Genomic DNA, 23236 nt, shown 5'->3' with positions numbered 1-23236 from the left:
CCCTCATTTCATTGGCCGCGACAGCTTCTCAGTCATTTTTCCCATGTGAACAAATGGATTGCTGATGCTCGAATGCTTTCTGAAGTGCTGCATCCCCGAGAACCTGCTTTTGTGTCTTTTGCTGATGCTGCAGAATCATGGCTTTGATAGGTCCATCAATAAGCAGACCATCTAATGCTCTTCTGTAAATGCCAATGGCCCTCCCGTATCCAGCTTGCCTTGGGAGATCTACTTGTGTCGTTGCCAGGAAACATGCATCTTCGCAGTTCACCATTTCCTGTCAGCATTCCTGGGGATCTGCTGCATTTAGACAGGAAGCTTTGCTTTCCCCCCAAAATTATTGAAATATTGTTTGATTCCAATTGAAATCCATACATTAGGTTTTTCTCACTGCTATCTGCTCCTCCAATCACCATCTCTGTGGTTGATTTGTCTTGCCTTGTTGTGTGAGGTTGGGCTTGCTTTGAGGGAGCCCATTGCTGGTTTCGTGAGTTGGTCGAGAATGTGCACCGCATCCAGTTTGACACTAGAGGGAGCCAGAGGTTTCCATGTAAAAATGGAGGGAACTGAACGCCTGGGAGATGCTGGGCTTTCTATTGGCTTTGTCTACATCCCAAAAAATGACCACAAAGCTCAATAAGGAAGGTGTAACCGTATTTGATTAAATCCCTTTTTTTGCTGCCCTTTACAGACAAGGCAGAGTCGGACTCTGGCTTCCCCAGTGGAGAGGGCGTCCCCGGCTTGAGCCAGCCCCCCCAGACCAGTGAGGAGAACAGCAACAGCAGCATGGGTGGCCCCCGGGGCCCCGAGCCCCCCGACCTGGCCGACAAATCTTCCCAGTCCTCCCTCGCCAGCCAGGATGACCCAGGTCTGGCCCACGCTACACCCTCTCCAATATATATACAGTACCATACCATGGGGGAGTCAGATGGCTGAGCTAGTAATCTGAAGGTTGCCAGTTCGATTCCCGGTCATGCCAACTGACGTTGTGTCCTTGGGCAAGGCACTTCACCCTACTTGCCTCGGGGGAATGTCCCTGTACTTACTGTAAGTCGCTCTGGATAAGAGCGTCTGCTAAATGACTAAATGTAAATGTACCAGTCAAACGTTTGGACACATTTTCCCATTCGTTGAATAGACTACAAAATGTTGAACACAACCCAAACGCACGCAATTTCGGACTGTACGCGTGAAATAGGATTGTAGTTGGCTGAAGTCATCACTTCCTCCCGTGTGACGCTTTGTCACCCCTATCCTCCCTTGTCATGGATTGGTTTGTAACCACAACAATGGCTCGACGGAAATCCCACCGTGCGCTTACATGGATCACCTCAAACACGGTCCCCTAATCCTCCACCTCTCTCTCTCCCCCCGGGGTCGACGTCCAGGCGAGGGCAGGGCCAACGGCGAGACGGCCGGGCCGGGCGGGAAGTCGTCGGCCTCCACGCGCATGGTGACCCGCCTGCGCAACCCGGAGAGCAAGCTGAGTCAGCGGAAGAGCCAGCAGGTGGCGGAGGCCGTGCACGAGGCCAACAAGGGCTTCAAGGAGGGCAAGGAGGTGAGGGGGGCCGCCAAGATGCTTTAGAACTATGGGGGAGGGTGGGTGTGTGTGTGGGTGGGGGGGGGGGGTGTGTGTGTGGGTGGGGGGGGTGTGTGTGTGGGGGGGGGGGGGGGTGTTCCGCTTCTTAAGCCTAGCCCCCCCCCCCCCCCCCCCCCCCCCCCCCCCCCCGACTCTCAAATATTGACATTCGAATCTGAAACCGGTTGTGGAACACTTTAGTCGCTTAATTCGTTTCATTTTTTTGTGTGTACCAAACCGAAAAAATGAGCTGTTTTTAATTCCGAATGCCCGCTTCCCTACTTAAACCCAAATACTGGGAAGCACCACCGTGCAAACACGATGCCCAGCCAAATCTTTAGTAATCAACGACCCCTCCCTCCCTCGCCCCCCCCAACCCCCAGGTGTTGGTGGTGAACCAGCAGGGCGACGTGTCCCGCCTCAGCACGCGCGGCTCCAAGGAGGTGGTGATGAAGGGCACCCTGTCCAACTACTTCAAGCTGGGCCAGGAGGGCAAGTACCGGGTGTACCACAACCAGTACAGCTCCAACACGCTGGCCCTCAACAAGCACCAGCACCGCGAGGACCACGACAAGCGCCGCCACCTCTCGCACAAGTTCTGCCTGACGCCCGCCGGCGACTTCAAGTGGAACGGCTCCATCCACGGCTCCAAGCTGCTGACCGTCTCCACGCTGCGCCTCACCATCATCCAGCTGGAGAACAACGTTCCGGCGCCCTTCATGCACCCCAACTGGGCCTCGCACAGGTAGGACACTTTGAGGCCATGCCGGGTGGGGTCTGTTTAACCGCGACAAGGGGGCGTTCGACTCACTGGAACTTTGTGTGTCGTTTCCCCCCCCCCCGCAGGACCAACTGGATCAAGGCGGTGCAGATGTGCAGCAAGGCGAGGGAGTTTGCCCTGGCCATGGCCATCCTGGAGTGTGCCATCAAGCCTGTGGCTCTGCTGCCTGTCTGGAAGGACGCCCTGGGACACACCAGGTGAGAAGCGCACACGCACACACTCACTCACACACACACACACATTGAAGGGGAGTTTTATAGAAGGGGAAATGGGGAAACTCTTCCTAGTTCCAAAGGTATTGTTAGTGTTACGCTGTCCAGTATTATTTAATACTAATACAGCATTATACCCACCCCATAATCACACACACACACAGTCAACCCTACCAAACCATGGTCTCTTTCATGAGCGTGGCCTCCCTCCTCCTTTCATGAGCCTGTGGCGTTACCCAGCATCCCCTGCACGCCCAGCCCCAGAATGTTTGGCCAGTGTGGTACTGATCAGCAGCACATCAAGTGGCTCATACCCAGCTTGTAGGATAATATTTAGATTGGGGGTGAGGGGGGGGGGGGGGAGAGAGAGTGGACGGGGGCTGCAAGCCCTCCTCCCTCTTCAGGCGGGTGGCTGTGTCTTAAAGCCTCGATTATGCTGTTGGTGGTACAGGTGTGTGTGTGTGTGTGTGTGTGTGTGTCTCCAACCTACCTGGTCTCTCCATGCCCCCAGGCTTCACCGCATGACGTCCATGGAGCGTGAGGAGAAGGAGAAGGTGAAGAAGAGGGAGAAGAAGCTGGAGGACGAGGAGACCATGCAGCAGGCCACCTGGGTCAAGTACACCTTCCCCATCAAACATCAGGTACCTGGCTCGCGCGCCACCCTTCACACATTCGCGCGCGTTTCATTTCCGTCTCGTCTTTCAAGTCGCGGTAACCGCGCGCGCTATTTATGACCGAGCCGTCAGCCATCAAAGCTAATCGCCAGGACGTGTTTAATTGCCACTTCCTGCCCCCCAGAATGCAGAGCGTTAAAGTGTCTTTGATGAGAGAGAGAGAGTAAGAGAGAGAGAGAGAGAGAGAGAGAGAGAGAGATAGAGAGAGAGAGAGAGAGAGAGAGAGAGAGAGAGGACAATGTCTTTGACCTCGAGCTCCAGTAAGAGTGTGACTTTACACCCTGCTGGACTGCTGGCTAATGACCAGTGTGAATATCTTCTAACCCTCTTTTTTTCTTCTCTCTCTCCCTTTCTGTTCTCTCTCTTTCTTCCTTTTTGAAACCTCTCCTTCCTCTCTCTCTCTCTTCCTTTTTGAAACCTCTCCTTCCTCTCTCTCTCTCTTCCTTTTTGAAACCTCTCCTTCCTCTCTCTCTCTCTTCCTTTTTGAAACCTCTCCTTCCTCTCTCTCTCTTCCTTTTTGAAACCTCTCCTTCCTCTCTCTCTTCCTTTTTGAAACCTCTCCTTCCTCTCTCTCTCTTTCTTCCTTTTTGAAACCTCCTTCCTCTCTCTCTCTTTCTTCCTTTTTGAAACCTCTCCTTCCTCTCTCTCTTTCTTCCTTTTTGAAACCTCTCCTTCCTCTCTCTCTCCTTCCTCTCTCTCTCTCTTTCTTCCTTTTTGAAACCTCTCCTTCCTCTCTCTCTCTCCTCCCCCCGTGTGAAGGTGTGGAAGCAGAAGGGCGAGGAGTACCGTGTGACCGGCTATGGAGGCTGGAGCTGGATCAGTAAGACCCACGTTCAGCGCTTCCAACAAAAGCTGCCCGGCAACACCAACCCGAACTACCGCAAAGAGCTGGAAGGTCAGCAGGTTTATTTGATTTTTTTTTGCATCCAAAATGTTTTTAGGATCTAAAATGTGGTTTGGTGTCTCACACGCCAAGCATTCTTTCTCACACAAATGTGTTTTTACTTGCATTTGTTTTCCCCTCAGTGGGAAATACATGGACTGTTGGTCATATTTGGAGACTGAATTTTTGGCCGTGTGAAAGCAGTAACGATAACTCGACACATTCCCTTCCTGTGTTCAGATGCCAAACTCGGCAAGAAATGCACCCTTCTCGACTTGAGCATAAGGCCCGGCGTCACCTCCGAAGACCAGAAAAGTAGTGTTCGCGCGGAGGAGAAGGATGAAGACACTGGCACCCCTGAGCCCTCCGCGAGCGACTTGTCTGAGAAGAAGATGGAGGACAAGCCAGAAGAGGAGGAGAAGAAAGGAGAGATGAAGGATGAGTCTACAAGGGAAAAGCCTGAAAACTCTGCATTACAGGAGGCAGCTGAACACATGGAGGTGGACCCGAGTCCTACAGATTCGGGGCAAGATAAAGAAAAAGGTTCGTAGTTTTCCATTTTGTAATCCAACACTGCAACAGCACAAGCTCTCAACTTTTAGATGTGCTTTGTCTTCTCATAAGGCTTCAGATAGTTTAGCTACCTGTAAAAAATAATACGAATTGTCAAATCAATGTATCTCCAGGTAAAGACCTAAAGTGTCCATGTTGTGTCATCTCCCCAGGGACCAGCAGTTCTGAGGCGGAGGCCACCGTAAAACAGGAGCCACCTGAGGGCCCCCCTGAGGGCCCCCCTGAGGGCCCCCTGAGGCCCTTCAACTACGACGTGGTGGACGTCAGCCTGGGCTTCCACACCCGGATCCCCTACAAGAAGTTCAAGGCCTCCAAGCTGGACGGCCTCCTGGAGCGCCGCGTCAAGCAGCACGCCCTGGAGGAGAAGCAGAGGCATCAGGGCTCCCTGGTCAAGTCGACCCCAGCCAAGGGCGCCCAAGCCCTGCCGCAGACGCCCCTCAAGACCCAGGCGCCGTCCCCGTTCCAGGTTACGCCAGACATTGTTAAGCCGGAGAGCAAGCCTTCGGGAATGTCCGCTGTAGCCCAAATGGAAGTAAAAGTCACTCCCCTTGGCGCACCATCCAAAGACCCTGCCCCACAAAACCAAACAACTCCCCATAAACAGGAAGGGAACCTCCAGGAAAGGACTATGGGGCTCACAGGGGCCAGGCTAGGGGAGGGGGAATCTAAAGTGTCCAGCTCAGGGGGGACCCAAAACATTGCAACACCGTCTGCATCAACGGGCTCCATTCCCATCTCCACCAAGGGATCAGGACTCGAGGCAGCTTTGTTAAAACCTGATTCCTCTACGATGCACGCTCTGAACCAGCTGGGAAAACCAGAGCAGGCAGGAGCAGAAAGCAACGGCCACAAAGACCAGCAGGACAGACCTGGCAACGGACAAAGCGGCTCGGAAGCCGTCGCAACCCAGGCCCCCTCTTCCGGTCCTCCCCAGGTCAACGGAAAAGACGTGTTGGAGAACAGACCCATGACCAACTCTGTCCCGAGCGAGCCCACCAACGCCCTCCCCAACAGCACAGAAGCCAAGGTGAACAGCCTATCCAAGCCCGAGGGAGATTGTCAGACGGTCATTACCCAGAAGCCCTTGCTAAACGGCGACATGGTGCCTGGCCCGGCTCCCAGGGTAGAGATGGAAAGCAAGGTGACGGGGTCGGACCAAGTCTACCAGCCACCTTTGAAGATGGCTAGGCTGGAGAACAACCTAGAAGGTCCAGGGCTGACGACTCAGCAACACAACAGCACAGCGCCCCAGTTCATGGAGACGCAATCTTCCGCTGTCAAGCCCACCAAAATGGCGCCTTCCCCAGTGCCCTCCGCCGAAGAGTCCAGCCTGAGCAACGACTTTGCGGAGGAGAACAGCAGCAACAGTGCGGTCGATCCGCTCAAGACCATCATCACCCAGATTACCACCACCACCTCCACCACGACCACCACCAGCGTATCCCATCTCGCGGAGGTCTCGCGTTCCTCCAAACCGGTCGAGACTGCCACGGAGAGTGCCGTGTCCACCCTCACCACCATGACCAAAACCACCGTGACCAAAGTGCGCTCGCCCACGCCCGACAGCCAGTCGGACGAGAGCCAGAGCGAAACGGTGACCCACGAGCACAAGACCACGCTCTCGTCCTCCGTCAGCAAGTCGTCCTCGGGGCCTCACGGTTCAACGTCTTCCCGTTCCACGCTGGCGGTCAGCCAAGAGATCTCCGCCACCTCCACCAAGGGTCGCGTCCGCCTCCTAAAGTTCTCCCGCACCAAGAAGACTCGCTCCGACACGGCTTTGCCCTCCTATCGCAAGTTTGTCACCAAGAGCAGCCGGAAGAGCATCTTCGTGTTACCGAACGACGACCTAAAGGTGCTGGCGAGGCGCGGCGGTATCCGCGAGGTGGCCATCTTCAACTACAACGCCAAGCCAGCGCAGGACATCTGGCCCTACCCTTCACCCAGGCCTACGTTTGGCATCACTTGGAGGTAGGCACACACTCCCCACACACGGGGGTGGGAAACCGACGGTTTTTGGGGGGGGATCTGGAGTTTGTCCTTGTTTTGATACAGCCCAGTTTAATTTAGACCCGGCATGGTGTAAATAATAAAGATTAGTTGATCGCTACATTTCGAAAACGCCCAGTGTTAACGGCGTTCATGCTTTGAACTTTCTCACACCGATCTTGAGAAGTTTTATGCCGCTAGCTCCCCTACGCATCGACATAGTAACTCATGAATCTTCGCAAACACACCCCGTCCTGTTGACATGTTAGTTGTTAGCTCTGCACTCTTCTCTGTTTGTCGTTAGTGGGTTTGGCCCGGTTCTCTTCCCTGGCTGTGTGCCCCAGCAGAGACCTCTGGGTTCTGTTCTGACCGGACCGCTACAGTTTTATAGACCAGCAGACGTGAATCACCCAGTGGTTTTTTGGGTGTCAGGATGTTCGGCGTTACGCAATAACCGCCCCAAGGATGTTTTCTCCTCCTGTGGTTGGACGATGGAAAAAGGAATATCTTTCTCTCTCCCCCCCCCCCCCTTCCCCCTCCTCTGGTCTCTCCTGTTGCGTTTCCCTAGAAACGTTAGCTCAACGTTTGGTCATTTTGAAATGGCCGCTCGTAGAGAAAGGCAGCCACGGAAGCACATGGAGTAATTACAAAGACCGTGGACAGAAATAATCAAATGCTTTCTGTAAAATGCTTTCTGTAGTCGTCCTGACTCTGAACTTGGTGTGTGACCGCCCTTGGCTCCCTCCCTCCACTGCATAGCTTGTGGCAGTACACGTGACCCCACATAACAAACAAATCCGAAAATATGTGCTAACCGTTGGCTCTGCCCCTCCTCTTGCCCCTCCCCTCAGGTACCGGCTTCAGACGGTGAAGTCGCTGGCGGGCGTGAGCCTGATGCTGAGGCTGCTCTGGGCCTGTCTCAGGTGGGACGACATGGCCGTCAAGCCATCCGCCGCTGTGGGCACCACGCGGACAGGTAGACCGACCCCACCATACCTCAACCTTATACTTACACACCAACTCTAATGTACCCTATTGCATTTGGGTGTTCTTCCTGTGGTTGACAGGAATATTCTCTGTGGGGTTACATATTCTCTGAAGTGGTTCAAAGTCAGTATTAGTCTCCCTCATGTTGAAACTTTGTGATAATAGCTGTAAATAATATAGCAGTTTCTGACACGGTTTACCCTCCTGTAACTGTCAACTGGGAAATATTCTAACATTGTCCCGTTAGTATGAACCGTTTCTTGTCTGGGAGTACATTGTTCCATGTTCTTGGAATCTCCCTCCTCATCCCATACCAACCCAGCCCTATCCCCACTCATTGCTACAGAGACGTCCGACACGGAGATCACCACCACGGAGATCATCAAGCGCCGTGACGTGGGCCCGTACGGGATCCGCTCCGAATACTGCATCCGGAAGATCATCTGTCCCCTCGGAGTCCCCGACACACCTAAAGGTGAGGGGACACTTCCGGGACGGCTGGGTCTGAACAACCCCGACCCTCTCCTTATACCTTCACCCATCTGACTGACTTAACTGTGTATTAACCTGTTCTTCCTTCCTATCCCACCCCATACACACTACCTCCCTACCTTTTACTCTCTCAAACACACACACACTACACTACCTCCCTTTCTCAAACACACACTCTACCTCTCTCTCTCTCTCTCTCTCTCTCTACCTCTCTCTCTCTCTCTACCTCTCTCTCTCTCTCTCTCTCTCTCTCTCTCTCTCTCTCTCACACACACAGAAACCCACACGCCCCAGAGGAAAGGCCTGCGCTCCAGCGCCCTGAGGCCCAAGAAGCCCGAGCCCACCAAGCAGACGGGGCCGGTGGTGATCGAGACCTGGGTAGCCGAGGAGGAACTGGACCTGTGGGAGATCCGCGCCTTCTCCGAGAGGTCAGAGGGCAAGGGGTCAGGGGGGGGTCACCGTTCCTGGTGGATAGGGTGTGTTCCGTAGAGGTTGTAAAGGTTTATCTCAGTGGGCATTTTTACTGTGTGGTCAGATGGAGTGGATGGTGAACCCAGTGTCATGTTTTAATGTCTTAATAATTCAGGGCACATTTCTGTCGTTTTAAATTGCTTGATTTAGTGTGCAGAATGTTTTGGGGTCAAGCTACGGTTTTTAGTTGGTGGTCCAGCTCTTTGAGAAGTTCAACGGGATGTTTAATGTCTTCCTCTGTGCGTCCTTACAGGGTGGAGAAGGAGAAAGCCCAGGCAGCAGAGCAGGCCAAGGTGAGTTTGAACTCCAATTCACTTTTGATTTCGTTATTCCTCCATATTCCCGGAAGCAAAGGGGTTGTTTCGTGTGTTCTCTCGTGGGATTCACGCCGCGTCTCGTTCCAGAAGCGTCTGGAGCAGAAACAGGGAGTGGCCACGACCACCGTCACACCCACGGGGACCCCGGTCACACCAGCTGCCGCCCCAAAAGTCATTGTGGGCTCCCTGTCTGGCCAGGTCACCCCCGGCACCAAAGTGGTACTGGCCACCAAGATGGGTGGCACCCCTGTCACGTTCCAGCAGAATAAGAACTTCCATCAGACGTTCGCCACCTGGGTCAAGCAGGGTCAGCCCAGTCAAGGTACGTCGAACACCAAAGCTCTCAGATTAGCTTTTTAAAAGGCAATTACGCCCTTGAAATAACTCGAAATAACGGAACATTTCTTTGGCGTAATTACATTGTGGTGTTTCATTTTTCCAATTTCTGCTCCTGAGCATCAGAAACTTCTTTCACCCTCACCCAGCTGTGCGCTTTGGGAAGGAAACCCCGCCCCTGTTTTTTGATTGGTCGGACTTCACTTGCGTGTTTCCCCAGCAGGCGCGGCGGGCACCGTGACAACCGTGGCCACGTCGGGCGGACAGACCTTCCAGATCACAGGCACGTCCATGGGTGGCAAGGTCCTGCACGCCAAGCTGCCACTGCCCGCCAACAGCAAGTTTGTCACCGTCAACGTGCCAACCACGCAAGGAGGTAGGCCCCGCCCACCCGCACCCGGGAGAACGCTATAGCGGTCCCAGTCAAGCACCGGACCAATGAGGGGGGGGGGGGGGGTGTTCCCTTTCTGGTGGTTCTTCTTCAACTCCTTTATTAGGGCAGTCACGGGTCTGTCTGGGTTAAATATATGACCCGTAGCTGTCATGTTTTCAGATCCACTATAGGTCATGTATTATAGGGATGGAAGGAGGAATGGGTAGTGTTCATGCTCTGACCCGGCTACTGTAATGATGTGATGTCTGCGTCTCACCCACCCGCCAATACAATAAGTACCGTCCATTCCCAGCCACTGACCACACGCGCCACATCAGACGCCGTCACCTCCCTCGCACGCGCTAAGCAGCCGTCGCTAGCTGCCAAGCTACGTTGCCGTTCCCCCTACCGTCGCCTCAGCCCGTGAGTCACCCGCCCAGTGTCGGAGTGGCACACATTACGTCTGGCTGTGCCTGTCGTAATGAACCCAATAGAGATGTTTTGGTGATGCTGGGGTTGGGCTTGTGTAGTCTGAGGCCGGGCCAGACGGCTTTTGAAGTAGACGTAGGCCGCTTACATATTTCTAAAGTCAATATTGGCCAGCTGGATGAAGCTACGGTCGGTATTGGATATGACCTGTCCCTGTATGAGTACTGAAGTGTTTGGAGGATGGAGAGTTCACAACATCATTAAAGGGAAGTCTATGTCATGTTTTGGCTGTGCGTTGAGCTAGCCATAACTGACCTTGGTTAGGTCGCGCCTTGTCGCAGGTCAGAGTTCCATCTAAACTTGGCCGCACTTTTCCAATTATTCCAATTTTCAATTATCCATGCAAAAGTGTGGAGGCTTTTGTCCTTGCACCGTAAAACCTCAGTACGCACACTTCGACACACACACACACACACACAATAAGTTAGCATTTGGGGGATAAGCTAAATGACTCCACAAACAAACAGAGAGCTTGTTTAGTGTGACACTCGTGTTTCTCAGGGAGAGAGGGAGCAAGAGAGAGGATATTAATGGCCTGTGTGTTTATCCAGTGTGACAGTTTCACTCACGTGTTTGTTTTGGACGGCGCTACGGAAGTCAGTCAGGAAAACAACTTTATCCTGAGGTCTGGTTCCCCAGACAGGTAACACGCTATGGATAGAGAGAAACTTTTTTTCCTTCTTCTACTTTCCCCTCGTCTTAAAAAAAAACAAAACACACAAAAAACAGTTCTCTCTCCCCCCCCAAAAAAATGATGTCGCTAACTCACAAACTCTCCAAACAGCTACTCGCAAAGAAGTGGGTGTTTGATGTTGGTCCAGAACTACAGCGCTGTGGTTCAAACAGGGTTAGGCCTGGCCTCCCTGTTTGAAGAGGGGGAACCCTTGATGTATCGGTTTACCTGATCGTCAGCGGTCGTAGGGGGAGAGAGGGAAGGCAGAGAGAGGGGGGGGGGGTTAAAAAGTAGGGCAAAACCACTGAAAAAGGAGGAGGGGAAACATACAACAACTTCAGATCTTGAAGGAAGAGCGTTGTGTTTTCACCGCCCTTCCAAGTGAGCCCGAGCCAAACTAACAAAACTGAAACGGACGCGTTGTCAAACTTAAAGTGAAAACGTTTGAAAGAAGTTATATCCATACATAATTTATGAGAGGTGGGATGGGGTGGGTCAAATGCAATGGAGTCAAACCAACATTGCTTTTAGTGACCCCTTTTTGAACGTTTTTTTTATTTACTTGCTCTGCTAATATTTACCATGGTTAGCATCAAAGGCTTTGAAAACGGTAGTAGAGGGAAGCCCAAAAGCAATGTATTGAGTTGTATCAATATATGAGCTTTGTAGAACGGATCATTCATGCTATGGGCAACTCTGTCAAGCTGGCTGTGTTTTCACTGCAAATATCAGCATTTCTGCCTTGGTTGCTTTTCTAAAGAGCATACCAAGGCACTTCTGTGTTGCAGATCTCGCAGTCTCAAAGTAACCTGGTTTTGAACCTTTTTCACAAGGAATACCGGGCCCTTTTCCTTACATTATCCATCAGTATTTGAATGTGGGAGACTATGAGGGGACTAGGGAGTCAGGTGGCTAGGGAGTCAGGTGGCTGAGCGGTTAGGGAATCTGTCTAGTAATCAGAAGGTTGCCGGTTCGATTTCCCACCAGGCCAATGACGTGTCCTTGGGCAAGGCACTTCACCCTACTTGCCTCGGGGGAATGTCCCTGTACTTACTGTAAGTCGCTCTTGATAAGAGCGTCTGCTAAATGACTAAAATGTAAATGACTATGAGAAATACATCTTCGGGACCTTCGTTGTCCTCCTGTGGCCCGTCCAGGTGTGATCCAGCAGAAGGTGGTTGGCATCATCCCCTCCAGCACAGCAGGGGCGGCCACTTTCAGCCCGTTCCAGCCGCGCACCACCACCCTCAACATCCGGCCCGGCGCCCCCGGCTCCCCGCAGCAGGTGCTCACCACCGGGGGCCAGATCCGTCCAGGGATGACGGTGATCCGCACCCCCATCCAGCAGGCAGGGGCCCTGGGGAAGACCATCCTCCGCACCCCTCTGGTGATGCAGCAAGGTGGGTGGCGGTCCCTGTAGTGTGTTATGGTTCGACTACGATACAGTACTTGTTATATTGTAAAAGATTCTGATTTAGATTTACAATAAAATGGTGGGTGGTGGGGTCCCTACAAGCTCTGGTTGGTGTGTGTGTGTGTTTACTAACACACAGTCACCTCCTTCGTCCACAGGTCAAGCGGGCCAGCAGGTGGTGACCCAGATCATCCGCGGCCAGCCCGTCTCCACCGCCATCTCGGGCGCCAGCCCCGTCACCACCATCGCCGGGCAGAGGGTGGGCAGCCCCGTGACCCCGGGACAGCCTGCCACCGCCCAGACGCCCCAGGGGCCGCGGGCACAAGCCCAGGGCCAGGTCAAGCTCACCCTGGCCCAGCTCACACAGCTCACCCAGGGGGCACAGGTACACTAGACCAGCCCTCCTCACACCACCTGCCACAACAGAGCAGTAGCCATCGTATGATTCACTCAGAATGTCTGTCCCCATTGCTACTAGATGGGGATGACAGAAGGGTCCATCTGTTCAAACTCTCAGAGAGATTTCATGAACTCTACAAACCCCACAATGCTATATGAATGCCCATAGGTCTTCAACACACATTAAATGCGTTTTGTTTGAAAAACGCAGTCCAGTTCACCTGATAATCAGTACGCTCTAGGTGAATCCCCAGTGTGTCAAGAAGCACCCCACTAACCTCCTTTACCCCCTCCCTCCTCCCTCTCTTCTCATGCGCCAACCTCTTTCCCCTCGCCCTCTCCCTCCCTATTCCACCCCCCTTCCCTCCCTCTCTCTCTCTCCCTCCCCCCCTCCTTCCGTCCCAGAAGCAGCAGAGTGCGTCGGTGGAGCGCCCGGCGGGGCCCCAGCAGGGCCTGACGGTGATGGTGCAGGGCCAGGGCCAGACCACGGGCCAGCTGCAGGTCATCCCCCAGGGCGTGGCCGTCATCCCCGGCCCCGGCCAGCAGCTCATGCAGGCCGCGCTGCCCAACGGACAGGTCCAGCGTTTCCTCTTCACGCCCATGCCGGCCGCGCCCGCCGCCACCACAGGTAGGCACACACACACACACACACAGAAAGGGATTCACTCATCACGGTGAAATTCCCAGACATGCTTTACACAGACGTTTGACCCCCTTATCCTCAACCCTGTTTCCAGCCACGGCCGTGCCCGCCCAGCCCCACCCCTCCACCACCAAGACCCCCGCCCAGCCCGCCCAGCAGGCGGCCGCCCCCGTCCAGGCCGGCGCCGCCGCCCCTCTGGCCACCAGCACCCCACCCTCGGCCACCCCCCAGGGCCAGCTTCCCCCGCAGACCCAGGCCCACATGCCCATCCAGTCGCCCACGCCCCTCCAGGTGAAGAGCCAGGCCCGGGGAGGGGGCCAGCTCCAGCTGCAGCAGTCCCCCCAGCTCCTCAGCATGCCGGGGCTGCAGCAGCAGGTGCAGGTCCTGGCCCAGCTCCAGCCGGGGCCCGGCGGCGGGGCTCTGCCCCAGCAGATCAAGCTGCAGCTGCCCATCCAGATCCAGCAGCCAGGGGGCGCTGCCGGAGCTCAGGGAGGACAGGTGAGGACGACACACGCACACGCACACTTCCGTCCACCACAAGCTGTCTAAACTTTATATATATATATTGGTGATGCATATAGTACCTCATGTAGGTTGAGATTTAACAGTATTTATTATAGGTATGGATTGTTTATCAGAGATAATGAATAGAACCTGAGAGATTTTCAAGAGGGGCAGGGCCAACGAATTCCACCTATTTACCCGTCACACGTGGCAAACAACCCTCCGTTTGACCTCGAATCGAAACGACACTGACCTTGTGAACCCCCCCCGCCCGTCTCTCCCCCCCCGTCCCAGATGGGCAACGTGGTGACCATCCAGACGGCCAGCGTCCAGGAGCAGCTGCAGAGGATCCAGCAGCTCCGGGAGCAGCAGCAGCAGAAGAAGAAGCAGGCGGCCGAGGCCCGCAGGGAGCAGGCGCTGGCCGCCGCCAGCCAGAGCGACATCATCCAGAAACAGGTACACCGCCACCTCCACCGACCCCCCTCGCCCTGCCTGTGTCCTGTGGGGGTGGGTTAGTAGGTGGGTAGGGTGTGTGTGTGTGGGTGGATGGATGTCCACCTAGGATTATATGTTGGGTGTGTGTTTTTCCATGACCGAGTCAGGAGTGTGTTTCCACGTATGGTTTGCGTCTGTGTACAGGACAAAGGGAAGAGGGTGTACGTCTACATTTGATTGATGGATGTGTGAGGCCAGCTCGCCTGTGGTAGTGTAACAGTAGACCTGTAGGGCCCCTTGTCTCCCTGACATTAGCGCATAAACAGTCCTGAAACAGACCCACCGTCACAGCTGGGTTTATTTTGCAAGCAGCCATCCATCCCTCCTTTCTGTCTGTTTGAGCGCTATACTGTGCGTGTGTGTGTGTGTGTGGGCTGTGTGTGTGTGTGTGTGGGCTGTGTGTGTGTGGTGTGAGACTCTTCGCAGTACATGTTACTCTGTAATTCCGCATGTACATCTGCCATTTTAAAGAGATGACGCAACGCGAGACAGTATACCTCAGATGTGTAGTCTGCCAAAACGTTGAGGCCTTGACGGCGTTCCATTCAGGCCGTCCCGATGCGTCAGGCTTGCGCGTGGCCCACGTTTGACCCCTGACCCCTTTGCCCTCTCCCGTTGCGGCAGGTGGTGATGAAGCACAATGCCGTGATCGAGCACCTGAAGCAGAAGAAGACCATGTCTCCAGCGGAGAGGGAGGAGAACCAGAGGTCAGAACACTGTCTGGTGCCCTGGGTGGGGGGCGGGGGGGGGTGAGCGAGGGTGTGTGTGTGTATGTCAGAGAGAGGGAGTGTGTGTGTGTGTGGGAGAGGGAGACTGAGTGGGAGTGTGTGTGTGCGTGAGACGGAGTGTGTGAGAAACACAGAGGGAGTATCTGTGTGACAGTGTGTGTGTGAGGTGTCATCCTCTCCGGGTGAACCCAGGGGTCATGTTTAACCAGCGCGGGTCATGGGAAGGGCTCGCCCCGCCACAGACGCTGTGTGTCCTCACAGGCCGGGCCTAGGGACTGTGACCTCAGCGCTGTCTCTCAGACTGACTCCTCCCTGCTCGCTCTCTCTCTCTCCCTCTCTCGCTCCTGCAGTCTCCCCTTCCTCCCATCTCTGTCTGCAGAGGGGGTCACATTAGTACGGGTGCTGTCTGGGAACGGGAGTTGACCCTTGACCTTCCCTGTGTGTGTCCGCGGGTGACTCCCCAGTGACTTCCCACAACCTCTCTATCTATACATTTTCCCCCCACCACACACACACACACTCCACCGAGGACACACAGCATTAAAGACGGGACAAACCCACCTGTCAAGACATGTGACCTCCCCCGTTACTCTGCCACCGATTGGCTACGCTGTGTTTGCCCCATGTGTCCGGTCATACAGGGCAGCCAATGCAGATCTAGGGTCATGGAATATTGAAATACGGGGTTCCTTCAGAACAAACACCGGGATTCAAGATGGTCTGTGTCTTCAGAAAAGCGACCATTCAAACTGATCTGTCATTATCCTCTCTCCTCCTCCCACGCTCCTCTCTCTTCATCCACCTTCTCTGTCCTCCTCCCTCTCTCCTCCCGGCTCCTCTCCTCCTCCCCCTGTCCACCTCCTCCCCTCGCTCCCCTCCTCCCCCCTCCAGGATGATCGTGTGCAACCAGGTGATGAAGTTCCTCCTGGACAAGATCGACAAGGACGAGAAGCAGGCGGCCAAGCGGCGGAAGAAGGAGGAGGTGGTGGAGCAGAAGCGCTCCAAGCAGAACGCCTCCAAGCTGTCGTCGCTGCTCTACCGCCACAAGGAGAGCCTGAAGGCCGAGATCCTCAAGAAGAGAGCCCTGCTGGACAAGGAGCTGCAGCTAGAGGCTCAGGTTGGCGGGCAAAACACACACACGGACACACACACACACGGACAGACACGTATGCACACACACAATACTCATGTTCTGCGAGTGAGGATGACAGATGCGGAATAGATTCGGTTCTTTTCACGCGAGGGCGCCCGCCCCCCCTCGCCCATCTCCCATGTCCCATCTCACCCCTCCCGTCCTCCCCGGCCCTTGTAGGAGGAGCTAAAGCGAGACCTGCTGAAGCTGCGGAAGGAGAAGGAGAGGGCCCAGGCCGCCGCCCACCAGGCCGCCCACCAGGCCGCGCACGCCCACCACGCCCCGCCGCACCCCGCCCCCCACCTGAGCTCGCCCGCCTCGGCGCACAAGCGCAAGCGGGAGGAGGAGAGGGGGGAGGCGGCGGCAGCGGGCGGCCCCCCCTCCTCCCTCTCCGCCGGGCCGGGCTCCAAGGCCAAGAAGAAGAAGATGATCTCCACCACTACCTCACGGGACAACAGGAAGGACACCAAGCTGTACTGCGTCTGCAAGACGCCGTACGACGAGACCAAGTACGACCCCCCACTGCCTCACACATTCACACACACACTCACACACCCATTCACACACGCACTCACATGGCAGCGCCGCAGGCAGGATGATGACCAGTTCATCTCCTCCCGTCGGTCTGTGCCACCTGGTTGATGCGGGATTTATGACTTCAGCCTGGAAAATGTGGAGCACTTTATACTGGGTTATTAAGACATTCACGAACGAGGACCACTGAATACTTTACGGACCCAGCCGACTCCCCAAACTACTCATTAACAGAGAACACAGGCTTGGAGGAGGTCCACGAATAGTCACAGAAATATTTGAAATACCCTCAAGCGACTGATTCATTGCTCGGCACATCGGTCCGGTTCTCCAAAAAGCCCTCTATCTTTAGCGTTGGTGGCCTCAGAGACAGACGTGATGTTTAACGCTCCCCCTCCCGGCTCCTCCCCTTAGGTTCTACATCGGCTGCGACCTCTGCACCAACTGGTACCACGGCGAGTGTGTGGGCGTCACTGAGAAGGAGGCCAAGAAGATGGACGACTACATCTGCAGCGAGTGCAAGCACGCCCAGGAGGGCAACACGGAGGAGCTGTACTGCATCTGCCGGACGCCCTACGACGAGTCCCAGTGAGTGTGTGTGTGTGTGTGGGAGAGGGAGGGAGGGGGGTGTGTGTGATGGAGAGGGAGGAGTGTGTGTGTGTGATGTAGCGGGAAGGGTTTGTGCGTGAGAGAGAGAGAGAGAGAAAGAAATCCTCTTGTCCAAGGCCCACAGATCTAAACAACTGGAATAACGAAATCCAACCCTTGACTTAACCCGTCACCCCTTAAGGGTTAACCCCCAGGTGAGATACACAAAACGCCAAACAACCAGACCCGAGCCCTAACACTCCCCTCCCCGCCACCCCACCACCACCCCCCCTGCCCAGGTTCTACATCGGCTGCGACCGCTGCCAGAACTGGTACCACGGCCGCTGCGTGGGCATCCTGCAGAGCGAGGCCAACCACATCGACCAGTACGTGTGCCCGCAGTGCCAGTCCACGGAGGACGCCATGACGGTGCTCACGCCGCTCACAGACAAGGACTTGGAGGGCTTGCGGAGGATCCTGCGCTCCCTACAGGTGACGCCTAAACCCCCCCCCACGCGCCCGCCCGTCGCTCCCTCTCCTTTCCCCTTCCTTTTCCTCCAGACTCTTCTCCTCGCTCTCCTCGCCCCTTTTTCGTTCCGTCGCCGTGACTGCTTCGAACAAAGCCCTCCTCTGTTCCTCCCTGTCTCTCTCTCTCCCTCTCTTATCTGATCTGTTCTGCTTCCCCCCTGGGTGCTACTTGGACAGCTGCCTGGCTCCTCCTCCCCCCCCCCCCCCCCGCTTTCTCCTCCACTCCTCTCCTCCCCATCCACTGTGTGTGCGCATGGCACACGTGACTCCATCGGGGTCACGTGTGCGGGGGGGGTGGGGGGGGAGACAGAACACATCTGTGTTGACCCACCTGCTTCCAATGCCACTGTCCAGCTGTTTGTTTGTCTTTTTATCTCTCTCCATTTCTTCTTCTCTCTCATGCGTGCACTCTCTGCTTCTCCTCTCCCTTTCTCTTCCTTTCTCACGCTCTGCTCTCTCTTCTCCTCGCCGGTCTCGTTCAGGCACACAAAATGGCGTGGCCTTTCCTGGAGCCCGTGGACTCCAACGACGCCCCCGACTACTACAGAGTCATCAAGGAACCCATGGGTGAGTTGGGGAACGGAGATCCTCGCACAAGTTCAGGTTTTTTTTTTTTGCTTCGGAAAGAGGTTTTTTCTTAAGGCTTTCAAGCACGCACGCCTTCCCCCCGCCTCACACACACACACACACACACACATCATCCATCCGTCCACCTTGCTTTTGAGTGGGGATGTTGTTTTTCGTAAATCCGGCGGTCACCGCAAACGAACACCCGAGTTGTTACTATTAAAAAACACAAACACGCTCCGTCCTCCATCATCCAGTAACCCGGCTCTGGGGAGGGGGAGCCCTCCAACTCAGATCAAACCGGCCATGTAAATGGCGACTTGCGTCAACAGGCCTTTTTGAACTTCCACACAAACAAACCGTTAATGAGGCTCATGGAAACGGCCCCGAGACCTGCTCCACAGTAGCCCCTGTGCTCCGTCCTGGAAAGCGGTCCCACGTGAGAAAAGCACCCTTTTTCATCATCTTGCAAAAAAAAATAAAAAAAATAAGACGAAAGAGTAAAAAAAAAGGTTCTGGCCGGCACAGGCTTTGGGTTTTTTTTTTTTTTTAAGATTAAATCTGATGGCTGAGAAGAAGGGTGTCTTTGATATGGGCACAAGCTCAGGCCGGCCGGGCGGGGGTGAGGGAGGTTAAGAATCGGATATGTTTATTTTAAATACAGAGCCCCAGGGAGCGGGGCAGGGGGAAACCAGCGTTGAGGATATGAGGGCTGCTGTTAGCCCCCCCCCATCTCACCCCTCCCCCCCCCCCACCCACCCTGCTAGCGAGCGTGAACATCTCGAAACCTTGACTGGACTCTCAGGGCCCTCTGCGGTTTCTTTTACTGCTGTGACGAAAGCCTCCAGAAAAGAACCCAGCACATATCTAACCATGGCTGTGTCTTTGTCATTTGTTTGGAAGGCTCGGTCGGGTTGGAAGTTGGCGAACACTGTTGAGTTTTATGCTGTCACTTTTGATATGATGTACTGCACTTTTAAGATGCGTCCGCCTCATCTGTCCTTCGGACGCATGCCGCAAACTGCAATTACTCTAGAGAAACTATGTAGATAGTTGGAGCTAAGTCAGAGACAGTAAAGAAAAGAAAAAAAAATGACAAAGATTCAAACTTCTACACACATGAAAGGGCCCCGTTTCAAGTCCTAATTGCGCCGTTCTTCTGGTTGCCCCTGCCGCAGATCTCTCCACCATGGAGGAGAGGTTACAGAAGCGCTACTACATCAAGCTGACCGAGTTTGTGGCGGACATGACCAAAATCTTCGACAACTGCCGCTACTACAACCCCAGCGACTCGTCCTTCTACCAGTGTGCGGAGGTCCTGGAGAACTTCTTCGTCCAGAAGCTCAAAGGTTTCAAAGCCAGCAGGTAGGACTCTCCATCTCCAGCCTTCCGTCTCTCATCGCACGTTTTCTCTCATCCATCCATTCTACTTGCCCTCCTCCATTAATCCCTCCCCCGCCTCCCCGCCCCTTCAAATTCCCTCATCGCATTTCATAATTCCATAAAAAAAAATTAATAAAAAAAAAACACTGGGCTACGTCTTTCACCGACTGTGGCGAGATCTCTAGTTACAGTTCTGTGCTTCTACTTGGACCCTTGGTTTGCTGAGTTTGTGCTTTTCGTTTGGTCTGATTGATCTCCCTGTCCCCCCCGCTGTGGGCACCCTTCCCTTTGGGGTGCCACCAGCCTCTCCTCTCGGACCTGCCTGTGGCCGTCTGCGTGGTCGCTTTCCTTTAATTAGCTCTGGTCGACTGCTGCACCCTTGCATTCAGGTTCCTCTCCCTGCCCCTTAGTATGCCTCCTGTAAAGACCTTTTCATTGTGCCCCTGTGTGATGTCATTTCCTGTTTGCCTACGGTCATGTGCTTCACCTGCATGTATTTACACCATCCATTCTTTCTCTCCCTCTCTTGCAGATTGTGATGTCATAAGTCTGACAGCTGGGTGCAGGGGTCACTCAAAAAACTAAATTAGTCAATCCTGGACCTTGCTGTTTTTATTTCTTTAAAACAGCGTTAAAACCATTTGTAAGAAAGTTGCATATATTAAGACACACTGTAGGTGTGAATTTTCTTTTCTTTTTTGTATTTTAGAATGACAGGTTCTTCAAAAAAAAACATTTCTCACATTTGATGATGGCAGCCATGTTGGTTACAAAAAGCAATCAAGGGAAAATAAATATATTTTTTCTGTACACCAGTATCTCACTAAAGACATTGTTTATAATTCATTCGGGTGCAAGGCACAGTATCACGTTTTGAAAAGGTTGATTCACGACCCTTTATATAATTTTGCAAATACATTAGATGTTATATTTCACCAAGTTCCTTATGCAGATAAGTTATCAACTGAAGATTTACTGACCACAAATAACATATTTTACCTCCTCTGACCATTTTAAAAAGCTTGCAACATATATTAGTTTCTCTTTTATCAGATCTATCCAAATGTAATATTATTATTTTATTGTGCATATGATATCCTTTTGTGAAGGACTATTATGTTAAAAAGGAAATAATGGTAGGAAATGTCAATATAGCTCAGAGGAAAAGTCCTGTGTAGCTTCAGTTCAAATCTGGTGAGCTGGGCAGCCCAACATTTTATGTTCTCACTGTATATATCCTGTTGGGCCAACGTTGTATCGTACAATGCCAGGCCAACACACCAACATGGCTGCTTGTCTCTGCTCAAAATGTCTGACCCCACTGGCATCCAATAAGTGTTTCTTTTTTGTTTTTGTATTCCCTAGTGCATATTTTTGTCATATGTCAAGCTTTTAATAAAAAAACGACAACAAAGTTATCCAACTGTTTCCTCTCTTTGCATTTTATAGGTCTCATAACAACAAACTGCAGTCTACAGCCTCTTAGAATACACAGCTACCCCTCCCCCACCCCCCCCTCACCACCACCACTCTGTAAAGCTAACTGTCAAAATGTCTGCCAGCGTGGCTCCTCCCCCCCCCCCCCCTCCCTCCCCCTCGGTGACGCTGTGTGGCTGAACCTGTCCACTCACACCCTCTGACCCAGAGCTGGAGAGTGGACCCTCACATCCCTGTCAAAACCAACCTCACACCGGCAACTGCTTTAGACCGAACGGCGCACTTATGAAACCGGACGGATTTTCGCTCCAACGTCAGTGGAGGGGGATTACGATTGGACGGCCCCAGTCTTCAGGGTGTGTGGAAGATGCTACGGCCCCCCCCCCCACCCCGTCTTCGATGTGGGTTTTTTTTCTTCAGCGTTAGGTTCTTCACCTTTCCTAACGGACACAGAGGGAGGGAATGAGGAACTCTGGAGTCAATGCGACGACTGGTTGTTCGATTGCAGTACAAAACAAGGCAGCAGTTAGACTCTCAAGAGTTGTTTTCAGTCTGTAGCTAATCTCTATTTTTTGTATCTTGTATCCGCAAGTGTCAGCTCTTTCTTCCTACCCTTCGGGGTGAACTCTTAATTTCGTACTGACACTTTCCAGCTGTGTCAGCTTACTCACCTTGTGATTCCTCCTGTGCAGGTTTTCAATGGCACACACACACACACCGGTGGGTCAGCCTGTGTTTTGGAAGAAACTGATCTTAGATTAGTGAGGACCCACCTGGTGGAGTCAGGTAACAGAACGTGTCATGACCCCAGAACCGCCCTTAGAACGTCAATGATTCATCTCGACGTAACATCTCACGTTTCGCAGAAATCTTGTATCTTAAGCTTACCTGTTTAATTTACAATCTTTTCTTTTGTTTTGTTTTTTTGCTGGGGTTTTTTCGTCAAATGGGAACATTGATGTATATGAAATGTCAAATGATCTTTGGGATGAAAAGCTGTTTTTCAGAACCTTAACATTAGATTTGGATGTTCATCTGATGGAACCAAGATAATTTTCTTTCTTCAGGATGGACTTGGATGGTGAGGACTGTAAAGGGCCTTTTTAACCTAAGTGTACCGACCCCTTCACACCTTAGACACACCCCTTCCCCCTTCTCGCCTTGTGATTGGTCGAACAGGTCGACTGTCCCTTATCTCTTTCATGCTCCACCCCCTCCACTCTCAAATGCATGATGTCAATTAATCGGTAATTACTGTTTTGAACTGTTCTGAGTAAAGTATGTTGTGGTCTATGGTAGTAAATCTGTCAGTAAATCTCGGACGGGGGGAATCTTTATACCATTGGGGGTTTGTATGAAGATTTTATAAGGACATTTTTATCATATTTGGAACATTTTTCTAATCTGTGATAATTAAAGCATTACTGTTTGGAGGATGGGATAAAAAACGAAAACAATTATTGACGTATCGCCGGTACTTATGTCTTCAAGACAGATAAAGAGGGAATAAAAGTCTAGAAATCCTTAGTTTCTTTGGGTGGACTATGTTGGGAGATAAGGTAACAGATACCTGTTTGAGACATCCCTTATTGTGTTTGAAGGAACAGTATGTGTCATCCACTATCTGTATTCCATATTGTATATTATGGCTGTTGATATATGAAAAAAATAGAGATTTGTAGAGCATTAGAAGTTACATTTTTCACCATTTTAACCAGCAACTAAGTCTACCTGTACGTTCTCTTAACTGATCTCTTATCTTTTATCGAAGTGAACTTTACATTTAGGTGAAATTTGCCCTTTATATCGAAAGTGCTGCATATTGTGTGCATATTGATTTTAAACAGGGCAGGGGATTGCTGACTCTTATGAAGATATTTTTTTCTTTCTTCAAATGAATCCAACCAGTCTGACACACCTAATTTTCATCACATTATCTGTATTATTTATTCATATCGATGAAACCTTAAATTTTTTGAGTAATGTTTGAGGAACTATAACTGGGGAAAAATACTATCTATGTTTTTAACAGATTGTGGCAACTCTTAAGAGATCCTT

At 52.7% G+C, this 23236-nt stretch overlaps 1 protein-coding gene across 1 annotated transcript in view; it reads left to right on the top strand.

The window, feature by feature from the left end:
* Positions 1-21159, top strand: part of LOC134008894 (nucleosome-remodeling factor subunit BPTF-like) — a 31594-nt gene extending 10435 nt beyond the window's left edge. Inside the window, exons 6-32 of the mRNA XM_062448480.1 lie at positions 692-868; positions 1389-1558; positions 1963-2324; positions 2426-2557; positions 3084-3213; positions 4006-4141; positions 4370-4672; positions 4855-6670; positions 7540-7664; positions 8022-8150; positions 8445-8595; positions 8892-8931; positions 9043-9277; positions 9512-9667; positions 11984-12226; positions 12399-12625; positions 13045-13267; positions 13377-13780; positions 14081-14242; positions 14906-14988; positions 15901-16126; positions 16322-16650; positions 17090-17263; positions 17563-17755; positions 18274-18358; positions 19537-19723; positions 20274-21159. Coding sequence (XP_062304464.1) covers positions 692-868; positions 1389-1558; positions 1963-2324; positions 2426-2557; positions 3084-3213; positions 4006-4141; positions 4370-4672; positions 4855-6670; positions 7540-7664; positions 8022-8150; positions 8445-8595; positions 8892-8931; positions 9043-9277; positions 9512-9667; positions 11984-12226; positions 12399-12625; positions 13045-13267; positions 13377-13780; positions 14081-14242; positions 14906-14988; positions 15901-16126; positions 16322-16650; positions 17090-17263; positions 17563-17755; positions 18274-18358; positions 19537-19723; positions 20274-20280 — 6605 coding nt within the window. The 3' untranslated portion in view covers positions 20281-21159. The remainder of the gene's footprint in view (positions 1-691; positions 869-1388; positions 1559-1962; positions 2325-2425; positions 2558-3083; positions 3214-4005; positions 4142-4369; positions 4673-4854; positions 6671-7539; positions 7665-8021; positions 8151-8444; positions 8596-8891; positions 8932-9042; positions 9278-9511; positions 9668-11983; positions 12227-12398; positions 12626-13044; positions 13268-13376; positions 13781-14080; positions 14243-14905; positions 14989-15900; positions 16127-16321; positions 16651-17089; positions 17264-17562; positions 17756-18273; positions 18359-19536; positions 19724-20273) is intronic.
* Positions 21160-23236: the final 2077 nt, after the last annotated feature.

This window comes from Osmerus eperlanus, chromosome 22 (genome assembly GCF_963692335.1).
Source record: "Osmerus eperlanus chromosome 22, fOsmEpe2.1, whole genome shotgun sequence".
Lineage (NCBI taxonomy): Eukaryota > Metazoa > Chordata > Actinopteri > Osmeriformes > Osmeridae > Osmerus > Osmerus eperlanus.
Note: the sequence above shows the minus strand (reverse complement) of the source record. Positions and strands in the feature narration are given on the sequence as shown.